The following is a 22,556-nucleotide window of genomic DNA, read 5'->3' as shown; positions in this document are numbered from 1 at the left end:
TGAATTGGATACATTTTAGTAGAAGGAAGATATAGCTCCAAGGAAATGTGAATTAGTTTCTGCATGACATGTTATGGACCCATATTTAAGAGCCAATTTAGGAGTAAAAATGTTGTCTTCTAAAAGTGAAGAATGTGACACATTTATTAAGCAAGAGATCAACAGAGTAACCTTTTTAAGTGATTAGCGATTTGCATGTTTTGCATGTTTGCTCAGAGCGGAATTGGATCTACATCTGCGCTCTTGAACACAAAAACCTTAAATTTCCTTAGTGATTCTATTCTACAAAATAGACGTATATGGTTTTAATATTTTTTTGAGTTAATATTATTTTGTGAAATCGCCACTAGCAATTAACATGTAAAATAAGCAACAATCTAATATATGAATATATGATTTATGATGAGATGGAAGCAAAAAGAAACTGGACCAGGGAGGAAAATCTGCTGCTGGTTAAGTAGAGAGGTGTGTCAGAGAAGTTTAGAAAGAAGAAGTTTAAAATGTAGTCTCACAATGACAAGTGCAGACAATGCCGTTGCATAGAAAGCAAACAAAATCAATCCAAAATCAAAATAACAACAGTAATGTAACACCTGATCCAATGTGAGTTTGGAGCAGCAACAGCTGCAAATCATAGGCAAAACTACACTATTCTGAAAAGATTGGACAGATTTTTTTTTTATTATGACCCATGCTAAATTGAAAAGTAATTTTAAAACATGTGCCCCACCTTCCCCTAATGACCACTAGCCACTGGGTGTACTGAACGAATTTTACTTCTTTTGAGTCAAAAATTTCACATGTTGCAGTTTGATAAATGTGGGCCTAGATCTTTAAATGTGAGAATACACTGCCACCTGCTGGAGAAAAGCAGCCTGTCTTAAAATGTGTTTTTTTTTTTTTGTCATTCTCTTATATTTGTAAGCACATCAACAACTCTCTCCCTCTTTATTTTCAGCCCAGTGATTTCTCTGTGTCTCTGAAGGCGGCCGGTAAGAATAAGCACTTTAAAGTGCAGCAGTCAGAGGGAGTGTACTGCATCGGCCAGCGCAAGTTCAACTCCATTGATGAACTAGTGGAGCACTATAAGAAAGCCCCCATCTTCACCAGCGAACATGGAGAGAAGCTGTATCTGGTCAAAGCTCTGCTGTGATTCACACATTCTTACAAATACACTGGATCTCACACACAAACACACGCTCTTCGTACACACTATACACACATAATACTAATGCCACCCCCTAACGGTCTTAACTCAAGCCTTAGCTCTGGACCCTCCTTGCTGTGGCGTCTGTACTATATTCAGTTTTTTCTGTCGCCCTCCAGCGTTGATCAGGTCAAACTCTTTCTAGCTCTACAACCGAGCAGTTAACCCCAAGACGACGAGCACGGTCAGCAAATACCCAGCTACATCCTTCATGTACAGCACAGTGCATAATAAGCCTCTGTCTCTTGGATGTGCTAACACGTGCAGTGACGACATCTGCTGCAAACAGAATGCCTGAAGCCTTGTTGGGGGTTGAGCTCTCCTTCTGATGTCATACACAATGTCCATTTACTACTGCACATTGTAGGTTACACCATTGCTCTTAATCCACATAGGAAGGCAGACATTTAACAGTTCAAAGAGGACTCGAGCCTCTGACAGACCTTACCTGTCAAATTGCTTGCCATGGGTTTATTTTGTTCATTTATTTAAAAAAAAAAAAAAAAAACTAAAAAAGTGCTTGTTCCTGAGTTAATTTTAATTTTTTTTTTTTTTTTTTTAAGATCATTTAAATTCCTCTCTGGAGTTTTGAATCATTGCTCTTTCATACAGTGACTTCACAAAGTGACCAGAATCACTCTCTTGCCTTTTCTCCTAATTTTCATCATTCCTCTACATGATTTTCTCTATTTCAAACTGTTTCTGTCTCCACAGACCCAGTCATTAGTAGTGATGTTATTGAAAATCTGGATACACTACTTCCTGTAATATTTCTAAAAGGCATTCGGGGGAGCATTAATGCAATAGGAAGACCTCTGATTTCCTGTAGAGTTTGAATGTGTTTCAATGTAACCAAATGTGCCACCCTGTACTCCTACTACTGGCTCCAGGTCTGTACTGCACTCACCATACTTGGCATCCATTCATAGCTCTATGCTCATGCTTTATATTGTTTCAAATTGAACATGTTTCTATTTTGTTCTCCAGTATGTCTGTAGCTACATGTTTGCATACTGACCATAGAAATGGAATGAGAGCAGAACGGACTGTTTGCCGTAGTCATTTAACTAGTTCAAAAGAAAATCACGCCCAGCACTGTGCATTGACTATAGAAATAGAATGAGTTAGCCCGCCACAACGGTCACAGTTCTTTTCAACGGTACACATCAAATGTCCGCCGCTCTGACCATCCCGCTATGTTGATTTAAACGGGAATGTTCATTCTACTCTCATTGTGATAATAAATAATAATAAAAAATAAAAACACTTTTGCTAACACTTTTGCATAACTACACTTGATCTGCTCCAGCGAATGATCGCAGTCATACAAGAGTACCTCTTCTGGTGTTGTGTTTGTCAAAGATGAGTATATCTTGTGAATCTTGTGATTACAGAAAATTGTGAGAAAAGTGTCATTATACAAAAAAGAAACTACTCACTTTAGTGATTGACTATGACCTCCATGCCTTTAACTCTACACTCATCACATAACACATTGTCGAGAAATAATTTCGGAAATACCTAGTAATTCATGAAATCAGTCCCAACGATGACCGTTTGCTAAACCCCGAACACAGATTGTCCAGTCATAGCCGACGAGACATTTAACGCGAAGAGTTTGGAGGGAGAGTGATTTATTTCCAAACCTTTCCAAAACCGAAAGCTTGAATAAAAGTATAAGGAATGGATTAAACGGTGTGTTCATCTGCTCTAATGTAATCATTAGCATGCCCGGCTAACCAGCTTACTACCTAGCTACAGAAGTAACCGAGCGTCACTTCCAAGGCCAAGGAGCACTATACTGAATTAGCTAGTTAGCTAGCTACAGCTAGCTAATAAAATCTGCCAGCGGCAGTTTGTCATTTAAGGGGCTGTACTCAATATTCAGAGCATTAATATAACAGTGAACAAATATTTTCTATGTATATTGGAGTAATGTCCTGGGCAGAGAATGAAGTCACGCACTCCCCTCTGTGTGTGTTGTAATCGGAGCTTTGTTTTGATAGCTGGTCTGGCCACGCATGCATGTCGGTATCTGACGCAGGGGGAGAAAGCGTCGGTATTTGACGAATTGGGGAACAGTCTGTTGGAGCCGTGTGGAGGCAATCCAGACTTCTTTTTTTTTTTCCTGTATATCAAGTACAGCTCCTTTTTAAAATGGCGAAACCGGCCATCGCTGGCTAGATAACATTGATTGCCTTTGTCTGCCTCTGGCTGAAACAAGGACCCGCTATTTTCAGAAATTAGTACTCAGTTTTGAGTAGTCAAACTGTTATTGATATTATTTTAAAGCTGCATGTGCTGCTCAAGACTGGACATTTGGACAAGTATAGCAACAGTAACTAAGAGGGCGGGGCTTAACAAACAGTTTATAATAAAAGTCATCTTTTACTGTCAACAAACCAAATATACTGTCATCTGGTCTATAATGGAAAAAAAAAACATTCTAGTCCTACCAAACATTTTCCTTGTCTATTTCCTTTTTTATTGTACATTTGTTTACCAATGGAAGTGTTGTTGATCCCGGGGTCCTCAGCTTTTATATGATATATCTGAATGTTATTGAACATCGTTATTTAATTCTTGTCTTCACTGTATGTATATAATCAAAAATAAGATGAGGTGCATATATGAATCGCTAAGATCAAACTATGGTACTGTATCACCGACAACGTGATGAGAATTGAAATACTTTTGTTCAATAAAATCTTTTGAAGAATACTAAATTTACTTTTGTTTAAATGTGTGATTGATTGTCATCTTCACTGCCCTGCTGGCTGTTGTTGGGACTCCCTCCCTCCTGGACTGGCACATTATACTCATTTAAAAGATACATTTGTCCCATGTTGCATTTTTATCCAGATATACAAACACATCAGGAACAACTTGGGGTTCCTCATGTGGACAGGAGAAGCCACAGGTTGAATGATCATCCCTACGCTTAATGGCCGACACACTCCACCACCTGAGCTACAGCTGGCAAATCTGTCATCAAAATCTGTATTCCAAATGTACAAAAATGTACGTTGTGATTTCTCTTTTTGTTTAAATCGGTAATGATGGATTAAAACAGGGATATACTTTGAATTGTGATTAGACGAGAAACACAAACTCATTATTAGCAACATCTTGTTAATAAGTTTAATTCATTCATTTAAAGTAGGCTTGAAAGGATACCTTCAGTAGAGCAGGCCTAATTTATAAGTGCGTATTCCAGTGCTAGCGTTTTGATTAATAGGTCCTTGTAACTTTTTCATTTTACTTTTACTGTACTGTATATCAAAATGGCTTGAAGTATATTGCAGTTGATTTAATGTGGCCTAAACAAGCTAAAACATTCAAATGCTATTTACACGTCAATGTATTACACTATTAAGGGGTGGCATTCTTTAAAATGTTTACTTTAACCTTTTAGTATCCTGAATCTTGCTGTGAGTACTAATGTGTTTTCACATAGTAGTTTTTAAGTTAAGAGGATGATATGAGAGTTTGTTAAACCACTGTATACACACTCTGTCAGCCATTAAAAGTCAATCATGGCAGTTATGCACCTCCATACTGTATCTGTCAGCTGGTGTAAACAGTCTGGCTGATATTTGAGGTCATATGAGAGCGTTTCTGTCCGTCAAGATTAAACAACCATCTGCCTCAGCTTTGGGCTGCCAACTGTTGGGATTTCATATCTCTATGTAAGTGCTGACTGAAACACCAAAGCAGTACTGTGTTTTATGTACAATATTTGAAAATAATTACCTTTTACAGCATTCACAGAAGGATGTCCACCTGGATAACAATATTTTTTTATTGTGATATATTTGGGTAATTAAAAAGATAATTAAAATATGAAAAATATGTTCACCCAGCAATACTGTCACTGAAATGTGGGCTGCAGTACAGTTGGATGTCCACACGATGGCAGTATTACTCTTGCATTGTCACCTGAAAGCTGTTCACATTTTTAATATCCACATTTATTACAGCCTACATTTTTCATGAGATACTATAATATGATTTTTTTAAATATTTTTATGACATACCACGCTATGACATTTGTATATTATTTATGACATACTATATACTATGACTTTTCTATGACATACCATACTATTACATACTATGACTTTTTATGACTTTTTGTTGACATACTATTGACTTTTTTGTGAAAAAATGTTGACATAGGCTACTATACTATGATTTTTTTAAAATATTTTTATGATAAACTATACTATGACTTTTTTATGACACACTATATGATGACTTTTGACCCTCTCCACCCCACACTGCTCCAACAGTGGAGCACTTTCTCCAAGAGGCTCCATCAGCTTCGGTGTCGCACTGACTGCTACAAGAAATCATTCCTACCACAGGATATACAACTTTTTAACACTTCATCACTAGACTAGATCCACATTAGATAAGACTCATGTATATCACAATACTGCACTACGTGCAACTTGCACAAACACTATAAATACTTTTAAAGTATGTTGTACATTTTATTTGCTGCTTGTATATACGTTTGTACATTCTTTCCTTTGTATTCTTTTTAACTTTTGAATAGTTGTTCTTGTATTCTGTCCTATTTATTTTGTTATTTTATTCTGTATGTGTGCTGTGTGTCTTATATTTTGCTGCTCTAGCACTGAAATTTCCCAATTTGGGATCAATAAAGTCTATCTAATCTAATACTATGACGTTTTATGACATTTTTTGACATACTATACAATTACTTTTTATGATATACTATACTAAGACTTATTTTATATTTTTTGACATACTATATGACTTTTTATGACATTTCCTATGACATACTATACTTTGTATGACTTTTTTATTAATTACCATACTGTGACTTTTTATGACATTTTGGGCCCTATCTTGCACTCCGCGCAATTGCCTTTGTACACCGACGCATGTATCATTCCTATTTTGCACCCGACGCACAGCGGACTTTTCCCTCCACAGACGCACGTCGGTAAATTAGGGAATGTATTTGCGCTCCCGGGGGCGGTTCAGCGAAAAGAGGAGGCGTGTTCAGGCGCAAACGTTACGTAGTCCTATTTTGCAGTTTCAGAAAACAATTCCGCCACTGACCAGGAAAAACCTGGTCTAAAGTCAGTGGCGCTAGTCTAAAGTCAGTAGCGTGTTATTCAGATGCTATTTTAGGGGCGCATGCTTGGCCATAATGTAGTGTGTGCACAACGCGCATACACTTCTCTCATCTACAGCAGTTCCCATTTTTGAAAACCATACATAATTACAAAGAAAAATATTACTGAAAATGCGCTTCAGGTGTTTGGATAGATCAGGAGGCACTTTACAGTACAGTCCTCAAAAAGTCGCAGCATTCTTTGTGGCTTGTTGTGTTTTACACAACATTTCCATGAATCATGGATGTGTTGATGACATAAATGAGGAAATATTAGAGGACTTAAGGAGACGTGATGTTGAACTACGGTGGGATTGGACACTCCGGCGGAATCTGGTGAATCTGGAGTAATGCGCGATGCGCTCCTGATGGAGCGGGTGGACGGAGATGGAGTGGGGGGAGGAGGAAGGGGCACAACAGGAGCAGGTGGTGCGTTTGGAGGCCCACGCTCCATGGCTGCAGCAGTCCTCTCCAGACTTGAGGAGACGCGCCCGAGAGGCCGCAGCAACATCGTCACCCGGACAAGACGGGCATTTATTACTTTGCCGCATCTCGCATCGGCAGCTCCCGCTGGCGTGCGCCAGGCAAATCCGCCGTCATAATAGCAATCCGCCACGGAACAATACGCCTGCTCTTAAAGGGAATGTGAGATGACGCTCTGATTGGTTATTTTCACGTTACGCCCAAACCACACCTAGCTACTTCAGACCAACCCATTTTAGATTTGCGTCGGGCGCAAGAGTCATTTATCCCGCCGGTATAATAGCAACAGCGCCAGAGATCCGCCCACAAAGCTACTTGCGTTTGGCGTTTCACACTTGCGTTTCAGATCGTTAAAATAGGGCCCTTTTTATTAATTACTATACTATGACTTTTTATGACAAACTTGTCATGACTTTGAGTTTTTCTCAATCGCTTTGGCACAATTGTCGAATGATTCTTAAAGGGGTGATAGAATGATTATATAGGGTATTTCACACTGTTCCTTATGGTCTCCTAATGGGGTATGTAACATTAGTTGGGCTGAAAATGGCCTGGTTGATATTTTATGGGCCCTTATGCATCCCTGTGTTTTGGCCCTATTTGTAACAAGAGCTTTTCTTCCAAATATGGTATGGTCATGAATATTTAGATGAGCTTCGCTGCCTTGGTTGAGCCTTAGCCCCGATACACACACATAGAGACGCGCTGATTGGTTGGGAGCTACTCGCCATACACACGCATTAGAGGTCGTGTGCTGATTGGTTGAGCGAATCCCCAATACACAGACATTAGAAACGCGACAGAATCTCATATTCCAGACACTGCAATGTTTCCTTACCAAATTCACTTCTGAGACTTTTTATGCGGAAATCAACTATATAAATCTCAAATATGGGCCGTTTTACGAAAATGGATGGCTAATTGCAAATTTGGTAAAACTGTGTGTCGGAGTTCAGCTGCCTGTGTTGCTGCCTCCACGCCGGCCTGCCTTCCTCCACAGACCCGGCTTGCTGTGAGCTCGATTGAGCTCCGCCGACGGCTGCTGCAGCCCACAGCACCTCATACCGCGCAAAGTCACCGGGGCTTGGGTGGCTGGTGGACTACTAAACGCTGCTGCCCTGACATAGCTCCAGGGCCTGCATCTCCTCTCTTCCTGCTAGCTAAATGGCCCGTGTGTGAGAGCGCGGTCAGCGAGCTTGTTACACCAGCAATCTCTTACCACATGTTACACACATGTCACGCCACTTAGCTATACAACATATAACTATATGTTTTATAAAGCTAACAACGGTGTCCGATTTCAAGTTAATGAATGTTTGTGAGCTGTAAGGGTTTCGTTAGCTGCGACTGTCCCTGCAATCCTATGTGTACAGATTGCGGCTAGTTAGCTTCATTTTTGGTCGTAATTCGAGTATATTTATAGTTTGAATTTCGTCACGCCACTTATACAACATCTAACTATATGTTTTATAAAGCTAACAACGGTGTCCGATTTCAAGTTAATGAATGTTTGTGAATTCCAGAGGAATTCTAAGAGGAGGCTAGCTAGCTCTCATTGATAGAGCTCCATCCAGCCGCAGGCTCTATCAATGAGACTCATGGACAAGCGGCGTTTATTTTCCCAATCGTTTGTTTAAATAACTCAACACATTATAATTACACACATTATAAGATTAACTAGAACCTGTGGTAAGAGAATGCTGGCGTAACAAGCTCGCTGACCGCCCTTTACTCACATACACCGGGCATTTAGCTAGCTAGCAGGAAGAGGGGAGTTGCAGGCCCTGGAGCTCTGTCAGAGCAGCGGCGTTTGGTAGTAGTCCACCAGCCCAAACGGTGACTTTGCGCGGGTATGAGGTGCTGTGGGCTGCAGCAGCCGTGCTGGAGCTCAATCTAGCTCACAGCAAGCCGGGGTCTGTGGAGGAAGGCAGGCCAGGCGGCGAGGCAGCAACACAGGCAGCACCAGCCTCTGAAGTCCGACACACAGTCGGACAAAATTTGCAATTAGACATCAATTTTCGTAAAACGGCCCATATTTGACCTCTAAGTAGTTGATTTCTCGCATAAAAAAGTCTCAGAAGTGAATTTAATGGTAAAATAGCATATGAACAATGTATACATTTTCTGAGATCTGCACGACCTAGATTCAGAAGACTACCTGATCTCAGGTCAGTTGTGTAGCCTATGTAAATGTTGGGGCGTGACCGTTCTCTTAATACACCCACGGCTGTGACAAAGGTTCCGGATTTTGAGATGCTTACTCAAGCAACTAGCTTTGTTGAGATTCGCCCGTTTTCAGCGGCAGTTTCAAAATATGAGATTTTCATAGTAAAGGGGTGTCAATGGGATTTTGAGCTTATATGTATGTCCTATTTACCCACCGAACTGTCGTTATTCAACTATGACAGGGTAAAATCGGTTTTGCATTCTATCACCCCTTTAAGCTTCGTCAAAACTATATGACTATTTATATGAACATTAGGTCAGTTGTTCAAATGACTATAGTCATTTATCATTGCTTTTCCAGAGTAAGCCTTGCAGATCAAAATAGTTTGCATTCATCTGCTATTGAATCATATTATTCTCAAATGCATCTATACACGTTCGTTGTCTAAATCCCTACACTCAAAATGGAGCAACCAACAACCACAATAAACTGTCTCACATACAGTATATTAGATGCATAATAGTTATGTGGTATTGTTGTAAAAGTTGTCAGATGGACGTGGGCTAGATGGGGAACAATTCAATTTCCTCACAATTTAGAGTAACCAAATGCAAACAGCTTGACAGGTGAGGATATCACAGCAGATTGTTGTAGGGGATGGCTGCGACATGCCATAAGATGTTTCCCTCATTGCGAGGGAGGATATCAGGTGTAACTATCACACTGTCATTTGACAAGATGTTTTTGCATTTTGACTGTCTTGGTCCAAGCAATGATAAAGGAACCTTTTGTTTTGATGAAAAATTATTAATTAATTGATAGATTTATTTACATTTGAAACAGGAGTTAATTATTTTGAATGAGTATTATACTATATATGATCTTTTGGAAGGCGCATCGAGTGATGTGCTGAATGTGGTGTGAGGATTGTACTTAGAGTTTTGACAATTGTAAGTTTGTTTCAGTAAATGTTCCAAAGCGATTGAGAAAAACTCAACTCTTGACATACTGTACTATGACTTTTTATGACTTTTTTGACTTACTATGACTTTTTTTTATGGCTTTTTATGACACCTGTCTATAACTTTTTTGACATACTTACTATGACTTTTTTTCGACATACTGTACTTTGACTTTTTATGACTTTTATCAACATATTATTCTATGACTTTTAAGAATTTTTGCGACATAATATTGATAACCTTTTATGACTTATTTTTTACTTACTATCCTATGACTTTTTTCCGACTGTAGTATAGCATAGTATAAAAATGTCATAAAAAGTCGTAGTATAGTATGTCATAAAAATATCATAAAAAATAGTATGTCTTAAAAAGTCAAGAAAAAGATCATTGTACAGTGTGTCAAAACATTTTTAATAAACAGTCATAGTATGGTATGTCATGAAAAAGTCATACTATGTTATGTCAAATTTTTTAATCAAAAGTCATAGTATAGTATTTCATAAAAAAGTCATAAAAAGTCATAGTATAGTATGTCATGAAAATGTCATAAAAACTCATAATTTATCATACTCTATTCATACTATATTTTGACTTTTTTCAACATACTATGACTTTTTCATGACTATTTTACGACATACTATACTATGACTTTTTATGACTTTTTTCGACACACTATTCTGACTTTTTTCGACATACTATCCCATGACTTTTTTTTACGACATAATATACCATTACTTTTTTTTCCTTTTTGAAAATATTATGACATGTGACTTTTTTTTTGAAAACTTAACCTTTCAATTCTTAATTGTCATATTGACACAGTTTATTTACACTTTTTATGGCATACTATACCGTACCGTGCATTTTGATCAATAATTTTCATATACTATCCTATGACATTTTTATGACATACTATACTATGACATTTTATCAATTCTTTTGGACATATGACATTTTCCTGACATACTATACTATGACATTTTATGACTTTTTTCGACATACTATAATATGACTTTTTTTCAACTTACTATACTATGACTTTTTATTTTACATTTTCGAAACACTATGAAATCTGACTTTATTCAAAAATTAACTTTTTCGACAAACCATACTTTGACTTATTTAGAACTTTTTCGAAATACTATACTATGAATTTTTTAATTCTTTATAAATTACTATAATATGACTTTTTTATGACATGACTTTTTAATTAAAAATGTTTTATATACTATAGTATGGCTTTTTATTGACATACTAAATTATTACTTTTTACGAGTTTTTTATGACATACTTTACTATGACCTTTTATGACTTCTTTATTAAATACTATACTATGACTTTTTAGGACTTTTGCATGATATACTATATTATGACCTTTTTATGAGATGCCTTTTTAATAATTGTTTTGACATACTTTAGTTTGACTTTTTATGACATACTATACCATGACTTTTTTATGACATACTATACTATGACATTTTATAAATTATATATATATATATATATATATATATATATATATATATATATATATATATATATATGATAAAAGTTCCCTTGGTCTTTGGAATTAAAATAGCCCCACATCATCACATGCCCTTCACCATACCTAGATATTGGCATGGTTTTATGTCACTTAGCCTAATAGCTAGTTTGATTCGCATTGAGAGATGATTTTATGGAAAGTAGCCCATGCCAATCTCTAGGTATGGTGAAGGGTATGTGATGATGTGGGGCTATTTTAATTCCAAAGACAAATATATATATATATATATATATATATATATATATATATATATATATATATATAGTGCACCAACTAAACCAGGACAAATCACCACCTAGACTGGTGGAAGGGAAGTAGTTTTTATAATGTGTGGATGAGTGACAGTGTAGTGTGCTGAGTGTTAAGACATAGGCCTCCTTTTTGACACAACCACAAGGGAAAATTACAATTACAATTGTGTATTCCAACAAGACAGTGGAGGTAGTTTGAGGAGGCTGCCAGGAGACAAAAGAGAGTGAGAGACAGTCCAGAAAAGAACAACATAAACACAAATGACAGATTACAGATTACACTAAATGAATGTAGAGTGTGACAGTGCAACATTACAGCAAACCTCGTTGCTACCCAGCAGTGATATATTGACAAGATAATGGCTCCTCTGTCTTGCGCTTCACATTTCTTCTCTTTACCTTATTCAGTCCCCATTACCATCTCTCCCAGTTACATGGCTTGTTCACATGATGAGCTCCTTTATACACTTTTCACCAATGGAAATGCTTTTGTCCTGTCTTTTCCTTTACACTTATATGTTCTCTCGGCCCCAGGTGGTTTCTTTCTTCATTAATAAGGCAGGGGATGTTCTGTATTTTTCTCAATATAAGCAAATCTCATGAAAACACCAAAACCATCAATGAATTTTTCCTAATAACAAATATTATCTGTGCAGTTAAAGCGATATATTAAAAAATATTTCATTATCTATTAATCTGTAAATTATTTTTTGTCTTTTGGTCCATACAACCTCAGAAAAAAGTGAAGAATGCCCACCACAATGTCCTAGAGCACACGGTGATGTCCTAAAATGGCCAAAATCCCAAAATATTAAATTGACTATAATGACAGATCAAGAGAAGCAAAACATTCCCACAGTACATTTGAAAACCTGGAACCATGAAATGTTTGGTATTTGTGCTTAAAAAAATGACATAAACCATGTATCAATTATCAAAATAGTGATATGTCTGTTCTGTTTCTGATAATGGTGTTTATCTGTTTACATTTTTTTTTTCTCTTGTCAAATATTGGACACGTGGATACTGGATTATACTCTAAATACTAAAATGAAACAATCTGAGAGGGAAAAATCTAACTTTGGTTAAACTGCTCACAACTCATATTCAGGTAGACGTTGAATTGTTTTAAGGTGTTACAAGTGATAGGTTAGAAATTGCCATAGGCCTCCATTGTTGTCCATAACTATTAAAATCAAATCAATGAGCCACAACGTTGCACAATGTACACACTAAAAACTCACTAGAGCACCAAAATCCACCTAATGCCCATTTTTATGCCGATGACATTTATTTCTAAGTCAGGCTCTTTAACAGATTTGATTTTGTTCTAGATAACTCTCTTCCCTCTTAGATAAAAAGGCTTATTTCAGCCACTTTTGTTTGCTTTTGCTTGACTATGGGAATGTACATTCTTGTATTCTAGGATTCTGGAGCATCTATCAGAATTCTTACACATTACTGCACACTGAGGTTGGCTCTATAAAACCACCACAGCCAAATGATCTCTGAAATATTTATTTAGCTAAAATATGCGAATAGCTCTTTTCTGCCTGCAGCCTTCAACATTTAGATCTATTCTGTTCTAAATTGCAAAAAAAAACGATATACTGTATGTGTGAGCTGTTTTTAAACATGTATTTCTTCAGTAAGCTGACAATAAGAAAAATATAGAATAATGCCAACTTTGTCCATTAGATCTTCACTGGCAAATACACATCTACACTTTGTGTGAAACTGACAGTAACCAAGTCCTGACATCACAATAACTAAGTACTCTTCCTCTGACCCACGACAGAAAGTCATAACCCCTCATCTCTCTGCCAATGTCCTCAGAGAGAAACTAACATCCACAGAACTGAGAAATGGTGGATGGTCAAAAAACAACCTGACAACTATTTATGCGCCCTGTGGCTGAATGTTGGTCTGTCTGGATACTAGGTGTGAAAACTGTCTGGTACACACTTCTTTTCACCCGCTTTCATCCACATTTTCACTCTTCTTATTGCTTTTTTTCTCTCCTTTTCACCTTGAAATCCACATTATTCCAAGCAGCGCAAGGCTAAAAATCTCTCACTGAGCAACAACATAGTTAAATCTATATTGTGATAAAAATAATTGGGGAGTTTTAGGGCCAGCGGCTGGATCCAGATGTATCCTTTCATTTTAAAATACCTTACCTTGCCTAAACACAAAACATCTTAATAACACATTAGGACATGTTGACACTTTGTGGCTAGACAATGAGATGTTATATTCCTCTATACAAAGCAAATGGACTTTAGAGGAAAGAGGCTCTCTGATGTGCTTTGGAGACATGCAGGTGTAAAGAGGCAATATGTGAAAAACAAACATGTCCGCCTTCTTGTCTACTTGTAGTCCAGATGCAGTCTTCATCCTGAGATCAGTCTGAGCAAAGACGAGGGACAGGACAACAAGCGTAATCTCCTACTGATCTGGTAAGACAAGACAGAAGATGATATTTGATGAAGCAAAGCTGTTCTTGAGACATGGACTTTCTTCTTTATAGATACATGTGCTTCATCATGTTGTACGCGCATTTCAGTGTTGCTAAGATATTCTATATGCACCTGAATTTTCTCTCTCTCACACACACACACACACACACACACACACACACACACACACACACACACACACACACACACACACACACACACACACACACACACACACACACACACACATGGTATTACAAGTTCAAGCCCAAACAGGTGAGAATTTTTTAAAATAAGACCTCTATAAAGTAACACTTTATCATTCAATCTAGTATCAGGAATGCTGTGATTACTCTATGCACAGCTGCTTTGTAGGGATTCAATGACATATTCATACACAACATAGTTGTAATTACTTTTTTTCCAGGTCAAGTCTTTTGTGTTCTGTCTTTTAGTTCCTGGAAGCATGCATGCTCTGTACGTGTCTGTGCTGCTCTATTTTCTTCTCCTCGGCTTCCTGCCTCTTACAGGTATGTCAGCAGCTCATACACACCATTACATATGAGGGGACTTGACATTGTGATACACAGCAATTCTGAAGCGATGGACCAGGTGTGAAATAATGGTCACACCCTCGTTCTGCCACTGTCTTCTTTGACAGGAGCAGAGGAGAGCGATGCAGCTGGCAGGAGGGGGGAGAGAGAGAAACGAAGCCTTCCCTACTGGGGAATGTGGTCGTCAGACTTTTTTGGGTGGTTGGAGGAGCTGCAAGCCCAGGCAGCTCACAACGGGATGCAGGACCTGGCTCGTACCTTCTGGGCTCACTTCCCTATCGGCAGCCAGCTGGGCTACGATAGTCCCGAGTCTGACCCTCAACCTGAGGAGTGAGGCAGAGCGAAGATGAGAGATTTAAGAGTCTGAGGGAGAGTAGAAGTGCATTTGTTTTAGTAGGTGTACCTAATAAACTGGCAACACTATTTTGCGATTAATACTGCTATGCTTTTATTTTGAATGCAGGCCTTTTTCATGTAATGGTAATGGAGGATTTTTACATTGTTGTATTGGCACATTTACGTAATTAAAGAATCGGAATACTTGGTGTTACTTTGAAGTATCTGAGACGCCAAACTGAAGTAATTCATTATTTTCCTGGAGCACACTTCTAAAATATGTCATCAGTTAAAAATCCTGTTTATAAGCAATTCTCATAAATCTAAGAAAAGTGAATGTCAAGGTGATAAACAATGATAAGTGTTTTTTTATTGAGCTGTTAAAGGGGGGAGCATGGGCTCAAACAGAAAATTTGGGTTAAATGGAAAGTTGAAGTTGAAAACTTCACATCTGCACACCGTTTAAGTAATAAAAGGTTTTCATTAGAGGTCGACCGATTAATCGGTAGGCCGATTAATCGGTCGACCTCTAGTTTTCATTGTATTCTGACTTTTGTCAGAGTTTGTATTTTATGAGGAGTGTTCGAGTGAAATTTGAGAGGCATCTGAGATGACACTAAATTAAATTTGATGCCAGTCACAACGCTCAGATAGTCAAGACAAGTGTGGGAATAAAGATGGAAGAAGAGACAAAGAGTTAGACAGAAGTGGAGGAACAAAAGGAGTACATTGTGTTTACTTCAATTATCTTAAAAGCAACGCTCTAACATGTACCTTACAAGAGGGTTAACTTATTCTGCTTTATCTTTGTCTCGTTTCATTGTATATACCAAGGCTCTGATCTTCTAGCTCAGTGTTTGGTACTGTAGATGTGGATGGGCAAGATCAAACCGAATTTTAGGCTTTCAAGTAAATATTTTTGGATTTTATAATCTGCTCATAAATCCACAGACATCTGTTTTCGATGAGTATTTTCTATTTCCCATTGGCAATGAAAATACGTGCCTTAGGACCGTGATCCTGTGATAAGACTCACTGTAAGAAGCCAGGGACTCAGAGGCATCTGATGAATGCAAACACAGGGGAAATCATATCTACAGGCATGTCTGCACTGAGAGTGGAAGCTTTCACTATGTTTGTCAGCACAAGGGTCATGATGACTCAAGACAATTCAGATCAATCTACTTCAGAATGAGCTGACTGCTGTTCTCTTCTCTTCAATGCCCCGTGTGAGTCTGCAGCTGAATTCTGCTATTGTGGGAAAGCTGGAGAAATGCAGGCTTCATAAAGAGGATGTAGCCACTTTTATCAGAGTCTGAACCATGAAAAAAGTAAAGCAAGAGTTCACTCTTCATCTGTATTCTTCAGCCTTCAATCTCTTTCTTTCTCTTGTGTTGTCGCTCACTTTACATTCTTTCCAAATCCATCATGAAAGTAGTGCAATCGTCTGCCAGTTTCTGGGTTTCCTGCATTCCAGCTCAGCTTGTGAGAGACAGAGAGACTGTGTAGTTCCAAACAAAACGCTTTGCCTTTCCCTCTCTCTCTCACACAAGTGAGAATTTATGAAAATAAGACCTCTATAAAGTAACACTTTATCATTCAATCTAGTATCAGGACTGCTGTGATTACTGTATGTACAGCTGCTTTGTAGGGATTCAATGACATATTCATACACAACATAGTGACACAGCAAGGACTAAAATGAGACTGTGTAACTTTTTTTATAAATAATATAACACAATTTTCTTTTTACAAATGAAAAGTAGAATTCTAATGCACACTTTCTCAATTTAATTCACTCAGCACAGCCTTACTTGATCTGGTATGAGCAGTAGCTGATGGTTACAACAGCCCAGTTCTAGGGATGGCAAGATAAAGTACACACTTCGTAAGTAGTTAACGTGGTATCTCCCTGGGCTAAAGGTTTTTTAGTTAATAACCCAAGGGGGAGGTTTAGCTGGAGCTTAAATTGTATAAAACAATTAGCCTGAAATATCTCAAATTCATGCTGAATTCAGTTAATTACATGTGCAGCATCACACTTTAAATTCACTGCAACAACTTTTTAACATTCTTGGCTTCTATGTTGTTGGCTGAAAATGACACTCCCCCTAAAGAGACGCACTGTGCCTTTCATACATGGTAGGCTGAATGATTGTTGTTTTCCACAAGAGGAAAGATATCCTTAGATATTTCACTACTGGTCACTGACTTACTGTTGGATTTAATTTTAAGTAGCTACTGCCACTCCCCAGATTTTTTGTGTAAAGTCAGAAAAGACTGCTGAGATAAATACTACAGAGACACCTTCAACATGCATACAAATCCAGAGTTTGTGATTTTGAATTACTGTGCACAGTTGGTTGCCAGAAAAAACATCTTTTGACAGAACCTTTATGGCAAAACACATTCTGGCACATGCAACTCAGAATTTTCTTCTTTCTCAATGCTGCTCGTGTACCGTTTATATAGGAGATGGAAAAATACCTGGGACACACATGGAAATGCATTTAAGAGCGGAAAATCTCCCAGCTGCAGTCTTGTTTCTGTAGGCGAGGAAGTAAACGACATTCCACCCCATAGGCCAGTTTCCATTTGGAAAGTCTGGGTTGCCGCCCACTCTTTTTCTCTGGTTATGTGCAGCACTTATTTTTTGCACAATAGTTGCTGTAAAGACTCTGAGCGGGTACAAGATGACATCCCATCAGCTCTATTTGAGGTTAATGGGTCTGGCTGTATTGCTGACACTCTTTGCTCTTGGAGGTAAGCTCTATTCTTCTGCTTTGCTTTAAATATGTCACATTATTTAGGTCCAAACTACCAAAACGGTACAAGGCCAGATGGTGAAGGTCAGACTACAATTACCATCTGGCATTGTACTGTAGTGTGTGGGGTATTATTTAAGAGAGTTCGTTCTTAAAGGAGAAATGCTCTGGAAAGAATGACTCATGCTGTACATGTCTGCTATAGTAATTAGAATTATTCGGCAGGAATGTTGTTGCAAACTATTTTCTCCAACTGTATCCTTCAACTTCTTACATCACAGCACAGAAGCTTTGTGCTCAAGCCAAGATAAAGTCCACCTAAAGATATGGATTTCTGTGCATAATCTCAGGGTAGACCTAGATGGTATTCAGAGGCAGCAGAGAAAGACCTCAGTTTCAGGTTTTAACTTTTTTTTTAAACAAACAGATTAAATAAACCCCTCTAAAGACTAAATAAATGCGACCAAGATTAAGCGAGGTATTTAAGTTCACAAACAGTCAATTGCAATAGTACTGTAACAGTTATCTAACTGAATTGGCTGTGTGCAGCGAGGTACAGTACAACTCCTTAGTGCACACTTTGTCTACATGAACATTTGGTGCACACTCCAGTGTTCCAGTGGGAGGGAAGAGCAGCAGGAAGTAACTGTAAATAGATTTACATTGAAATTGGCCAACAGATAGTTTCATTGAATGGTGTGTTGGCAACTTTTCGAGTAACAACACTCAATGCCATTTGCACATTTTTCATAAAGATTATTTTTTGGGGCTTTTTTCCTTTATTAGACATTGACAGTGAATAGATAGGAAAGGGGGAGAGAGATGGGGGATGACACGCAGAAAAGTGCAGCAGGTCAGACACGAACCCGCGCCGCTGCAAAGGACTCCGCCTAAATGGGGCGCATGCTCTTACTGGGTGAGCTAGAGGCTGCCCAGACATTTGCATATATAATAAAAACCGAGAACAAACTTATCCATGACACTGGTTTAGTTAACTGAAATGTTAAGGGGAAAAGTGACAAGTGTAAAACTACTGAGGCTAATCAAAAAAGCTGATGCAGTGCAAACAGAAATGCTTTTTGTTTTTTTTTAAGAAAATGAAGCTAGAGGTTTGACTACCCATCTACAGTATAAGTAGCATTCAAAATCCACTTCACATGTATTCTGCTTGCTTATAACTGGCAAAAACCTACAATTTACACTGAACATTAGCATTGTGACTGAAATGATTGACAGCTGATTCAGTTGTTTGGCATTCTAACTTACCTGCCATCTTCTTAACAGATGTATCCAGTGACAGCAGCTTGCACAATATCTTAAGGAAAAGAGACGGTAACATGTTTAATTAACAGTATGATCATACTGCTGATACAAAGGTCAACTCCAGTAAAACATAAACAAAAAAGCCCTTTCATTCTTTTGCCCAATTGTGCTTCCATCCAGTGGCAGGAGCAGGAACTCCCCCCTCAAAGTCCTCTGTTGCCGTCCCATCTTCCAAGGCTCAAGAGTTCCTTGCAAAACTAAGCAGAACCAAGAGGAATATTTGGGATCGCACTAGACCAGACGTACAGCAGTGGATTATGCAGTTTATGTACATGGGATTTGATGAGCAGGTGGGTTGCGATTGTTCCAGGAGAGTTCAGATTTCTTCTGAACTCCTGAAGACACACACACATAAGTAACACTGGCAAACCTAAATATGTGCAGCCTGTTCACGTCCCCTGATCTGATGTTGAATGTTGGGAAGCGGCTCTTATGCATAAAACAACATGACGGGTCGACCTTAAGTCAAGTTAACACTCATCATAACATGAAATAACTCCATAGCTTTTCATTTCAGAAAGCATCACCACCAGCATCAGTTAAAGCCCCAAAACCAGTCTTCAACTGTCCTATCAAATAAAGGACTAAAATGCCCCAAAAAAGAATGGTCTTCTTGCTACTGAATGAAAACAACCCTCTGTTCTGCTTTGCCATGCATTTAAATGCTATTATCTCCTGATGTGTTCCATCATTCCAAGAACATCTTTCACCATTATGTTAATGCATGCAGACACACCTGCAAGCCCCCCCCCCCCAACAGATTTTCAGACTTTTAGCTCAGAGGATGGGTCAAGCTCTCAATACACTGGATTCTACACTTGTTTTTGCAAGTGTAACATTGTCTTAAACATTTTTTTTTTTTATATTTTCTGATGAAGTTGAAACACTTTTTGTTGTTTCATATTGTTATTTCTTTCTGTGCCATTTTCTCTGTGCGCTTCTAGCTGGTTTGGAGTGGGCGGGCCTTGTGAAAAATGTGTTGTCACATACTTCCATGGTTCTAAACCGTCTCTACTTCCATGCACCAATCAGGATTTTAGCAATATTTGAATCTAGATTTGTTGACACTTGTTGGGTCATTTGCGGATGTTGCCGGGCAACTGCCAATCAAATCTGATCAAACTACACCTACACAATCTGATAAAGCAGTTTTGTTTTTTAGTGGTAAACTCTACGGGGGATTTAAACCTGGCTAAAAAAAATAGCTCAAGCAAAAACACAAATACAGATAAAACAGACAATAAAATCTTTAGTAATCGGGATCTTTATACTTCATAGAAATGTGGATGACAAAAGCGTGGAGTGACATAGCTGGTGTAAACTGTAGTCTGATCTCTAGAAGAATCTTCTCAAAAGGCACAGTTATCCTCACAATGTTTCCGTATGACTGAATGAATAACTACAAATGTGGAACATAATACATGGCAATACATTAATGACTCTCATATACAAATATAATCCCACAGAGCCAGTTTCAGTTTTCTTTCAGGTCAGTGACTATCATGTAGAATTCACCAGGGACACCAAGGAATGGAGGGAACAGATAACAAGGGCAGAAAAAGAGAGAGCAGAGTGCCCGAAATTACCCCCTCACCGACATCATTTTCGTTTGTGAGGCCAGTGAAGCAGTAAATCTCACACAGCCCAATTCACGATGCCTTTTTTTCATGTGTGCCATTGTTACTTCCGTAAAAGGCCAAAGCCATGAAAGCATTGGCCTTTTCAATGTTTGGCTTTCATGCATGTCTATTCGCGACAGCTGAGCCTGCTGACAGTCTCAGCGGACACCTTATCAGCTACCTCTGTGTCTATTAGCTTGAGATTTGTTGAGGCGGAGTTTGCTAACGAGTCACGTACTGTGGTCTTTCTTCCTCACTAGAGGCTGGAGGCCGACCTGTCGTACTGGATGGACCAAGCTCGCTCCACTGATCAAGGGCGTCAGCACCACTACGATGAAAACGCCCCCATCGGCCCGCGTGACTCTAGTTCTTACAGACACGGAGCGAATGTCAACTATGACTACTATTAACTGCATCTGTTGGTTTTAAACCTGCAAATATATCCAAATACTCCACAGCTGCCATGGCTTCTTTGTATTGATTGGTTACACCCACCAGTACTGAGTACAACCCACTCAACACTTTCTCACCATCCTCACATAGGCTATTAGTTAGAGCAGCAGCGATGTTCAATGACAGCAAAAACACGTGTGCTATTTACATTTTTATGAGTAAGGTTTTGAGGCAGCTGATTTGTATGAAATACTGTTAAAATCTGATTTCTCTTATTTTATTATTGTAAATAAAGATGTGGCTTCATATTTAAGTCCCCTGCTTTTCACTTCTACTAAAACAATTGTAGCTGTCCACGAACACACTTGCATGCGCACACACTTGCACACGCACGCGAACACACACGCACACACACTTCCCTAATTACTGTATATCATACGCAAAATATTAGAAACATTTTTAAAAATAGCATCTTTATCTGAAATTGATAATGCACACCCTGACATGAGATTTATCACAAAGTAGAACACAAGTTTCTGATAAACACCTAATGATGGTGTAACAGTCTTCTAGAGGATTTGCCCAGTCCTGCAGTGCGCTGCATGAACAGAACGCCACTGATAAGAAGACAAAACATCCAGTGGAAGTGTAAGTCAGGTAGCTCACCTCTGGAGACAAAACACCATGAAACTGGTTAAATAAACACAAAGCACTGATGCACAGTGCGAGCTGTTTGCAAGATTCTTATGTCTGCAATTTAAATATGAAAAACACAAATTCACAAATAAAATGTAGGCTGGGTTTCAGATTTCTTGCCTGAAATGTCTGTTTTTGATCCAAGCTTGTCCATCCAACACGCAAGCTCCTGTATGGAAAGCTCTTCGCAGTGCAGCTCCAACGCAAGGCAACACAACATTTTTTAAAGAGAAAGTTTTTCTCTACTTTACTAAAAGACACCATTTCCCAGTGCTATATTCAACAATGTATTTTAGAAAACTGTTGCTTTTCGAGGGTCCTCTGAGGAGTCTTAACATCCTTCTGTGTTTTGGGAGTCTGTGGTGGGAATCCCGACCTCAGTTGTGTCTGGGTCGTCCTTTCTTCATGCGGGCGGCTTTAGGTTTGGGGATGTACTGGTTGTTGGCCTGGTGCTCGAGTTCCCTGCTGAAGTACTGGATCGTTTTGTTCAAGCCTTCCTCCAGGGGCACCTGTCCACAAAAGACACAACACATATAACAAAGATACTGCCACCGAATGGCACTATGCATTACAGCTATATTAATATATTGATCGGATAATATGTCAGATATTGTCTGCAAAAGGTCTTTTTAAGACGGTAAGC

General features: G+C 38.5%; 4 protein-coding genes across 6 annotated transcripts in view; 3 read left to right on the top strand and 1 right to left on the bottom strand.

The window, feature by feature from the left end:
* The window catches only part of LOC120570262 (cytoplasmic protein NCK2-like), a 45,542-nt gene extending 41,605 nt beyond the window's left edge, over window positions 1-3,937 (top strand). Inside the window, exon 4 of the mRNA XM_039818511.1 lies at window positions 959-3,937. Coding sequence (XP_039674445.1) covers window positions 959-1,153 — 195 coding nt within the window. The 3' untranslated portion in view covers window positions 1,154-3,937. The remainder of the gene's footprint in view (window positions 1-958) is intronic.
* Window positions 3,938-14,131: 10,194 nt separating this feature from the next.
* On the top strand, window positions 14,132-15,494 carry otos2 (otospiralin 2). Its single transcript, XM_039818544.1, has 3 exons — window positions 14,132-14,227; window positions 14,683-14,757; window positions 14,889-15,494. Exons 2-3 carry the CDS (start codon window positions 14,694-14,696, stop codon window positions 15,113-15,115), a joined length of 291 nt encoding a protein of 96 aa, XP_039674478.1. The 5' UTR covers window positions 14,132-14,227; window positions 14,683-14,693; the 3' UTR covers window positions 15,116-15,494.
* Window positions 15,495-17,729: 2,235 nt separating this feature from the next.
* On the top strand, window positions 17,730-21,525 carry ecrg4a (ECRG4 augurin precursor a). The gene is made up of 4 exons (XM_039818025.1): window positions 17,730-17,880; window positions 19,167-19,214; window positions 19,326-19,495; window positions 21,085-21,525. The coding sequence occupies exons 1-4, from the start codon at window positions 17,811-17,813 to the stop codon at window positions 21,232-21,234; spliced, it is 438 nt and encodes a 145-aa protein (XP_039673959.1). The 5' UTR covers window positions 17,730-17,810; the 3' UTR covers window positions 21,235-21,525.
* A 148-nt stretch (window positions 21,526-21,673) lies between these two features.
* uxs1 (UDP-glucuronate decarboxylase 1) overlaps window positions 21,674-22,556 on the bottom strand; it is a 41,665-nt gene continuing 40,782 nt past the window's right edge. For all 3 annotated transcript variants that reach the window (XM_039818022.1, XM_039818024.1, XM_039818023.1), the window contains exon 15: window positions 21,674-22,422. In XM_039818022.1, coding sequence (XP_039673956.1) covers window positions 22,291-22,422 — 132 coding nt within the window. In that variant the 3' untranslated portion in view covers window positions 21,674-22,290. The remainder of the gene's footprint in view (window positions 22,423-22,556) is intronic.

The sequence above is a fragment of the Perca fluviatilis genome, chromosome 12 (genome assembly GCF_010015445.1).
Source record: "Perca fluviatilis chromosome 12, GENO_Pfluv_1.0, whole genome shotgun sequence".
NCBI classification, from domain to species: domain Eukaryota; kingdom Metazoa; phylum Chordata; class Actinopteri; order Perciformes; family Percidae; genus Perca; species Perca fluviatilis.
Note: the sequence above shows the minus strand (reverse complement) of the source record. Positions and strands in the feature narration are given on the sequence as shown.

What these genes read in the sequence shown, in the direction of transcription:
- ecrg4a (XM_039818025.1), top strand. Translation starts at nt 17,811, where the DNA reads ATGACATCCCATCAGCTCTATTTGAGGTTAATGGGTCTGGCTGTATTG. An exon ending in GACACTCTTTGCTCTTGGAG is followed by an intron (nt 17,881 to 19,166) that starts GTAAGCTCTATT and finishes TCTTCTTAACAG; the next exon opens with ATGTATCCAGTGACAGCAGC. An exon ending in ACATGGGATTTGATGAGCAG is followed by an intron (nt 19,496 to 21,084) that starts GTGGGTTGCGAT and finishes CTTCCTCACTAG; the next exon opens with AGGCTGGAGGCCGACCTGTC.
- otos2 (XM_039818544.1), top strand. Translation starts at nt 14,694, where the DNA reads ATGCATGCTCTGTACGTGTCTGTGCTGCTCTATTTTCTTCTCCTCGGC. An exon ending in CGGCTTCCTGCCTCTTACAG is followed by an intron (nt 14,758 to 14,888) that starts GTATGTCAGCAG and finishes CTTCTTTGACAG; the next exon opens with GAGCAGAGGAGAGCGATGCA.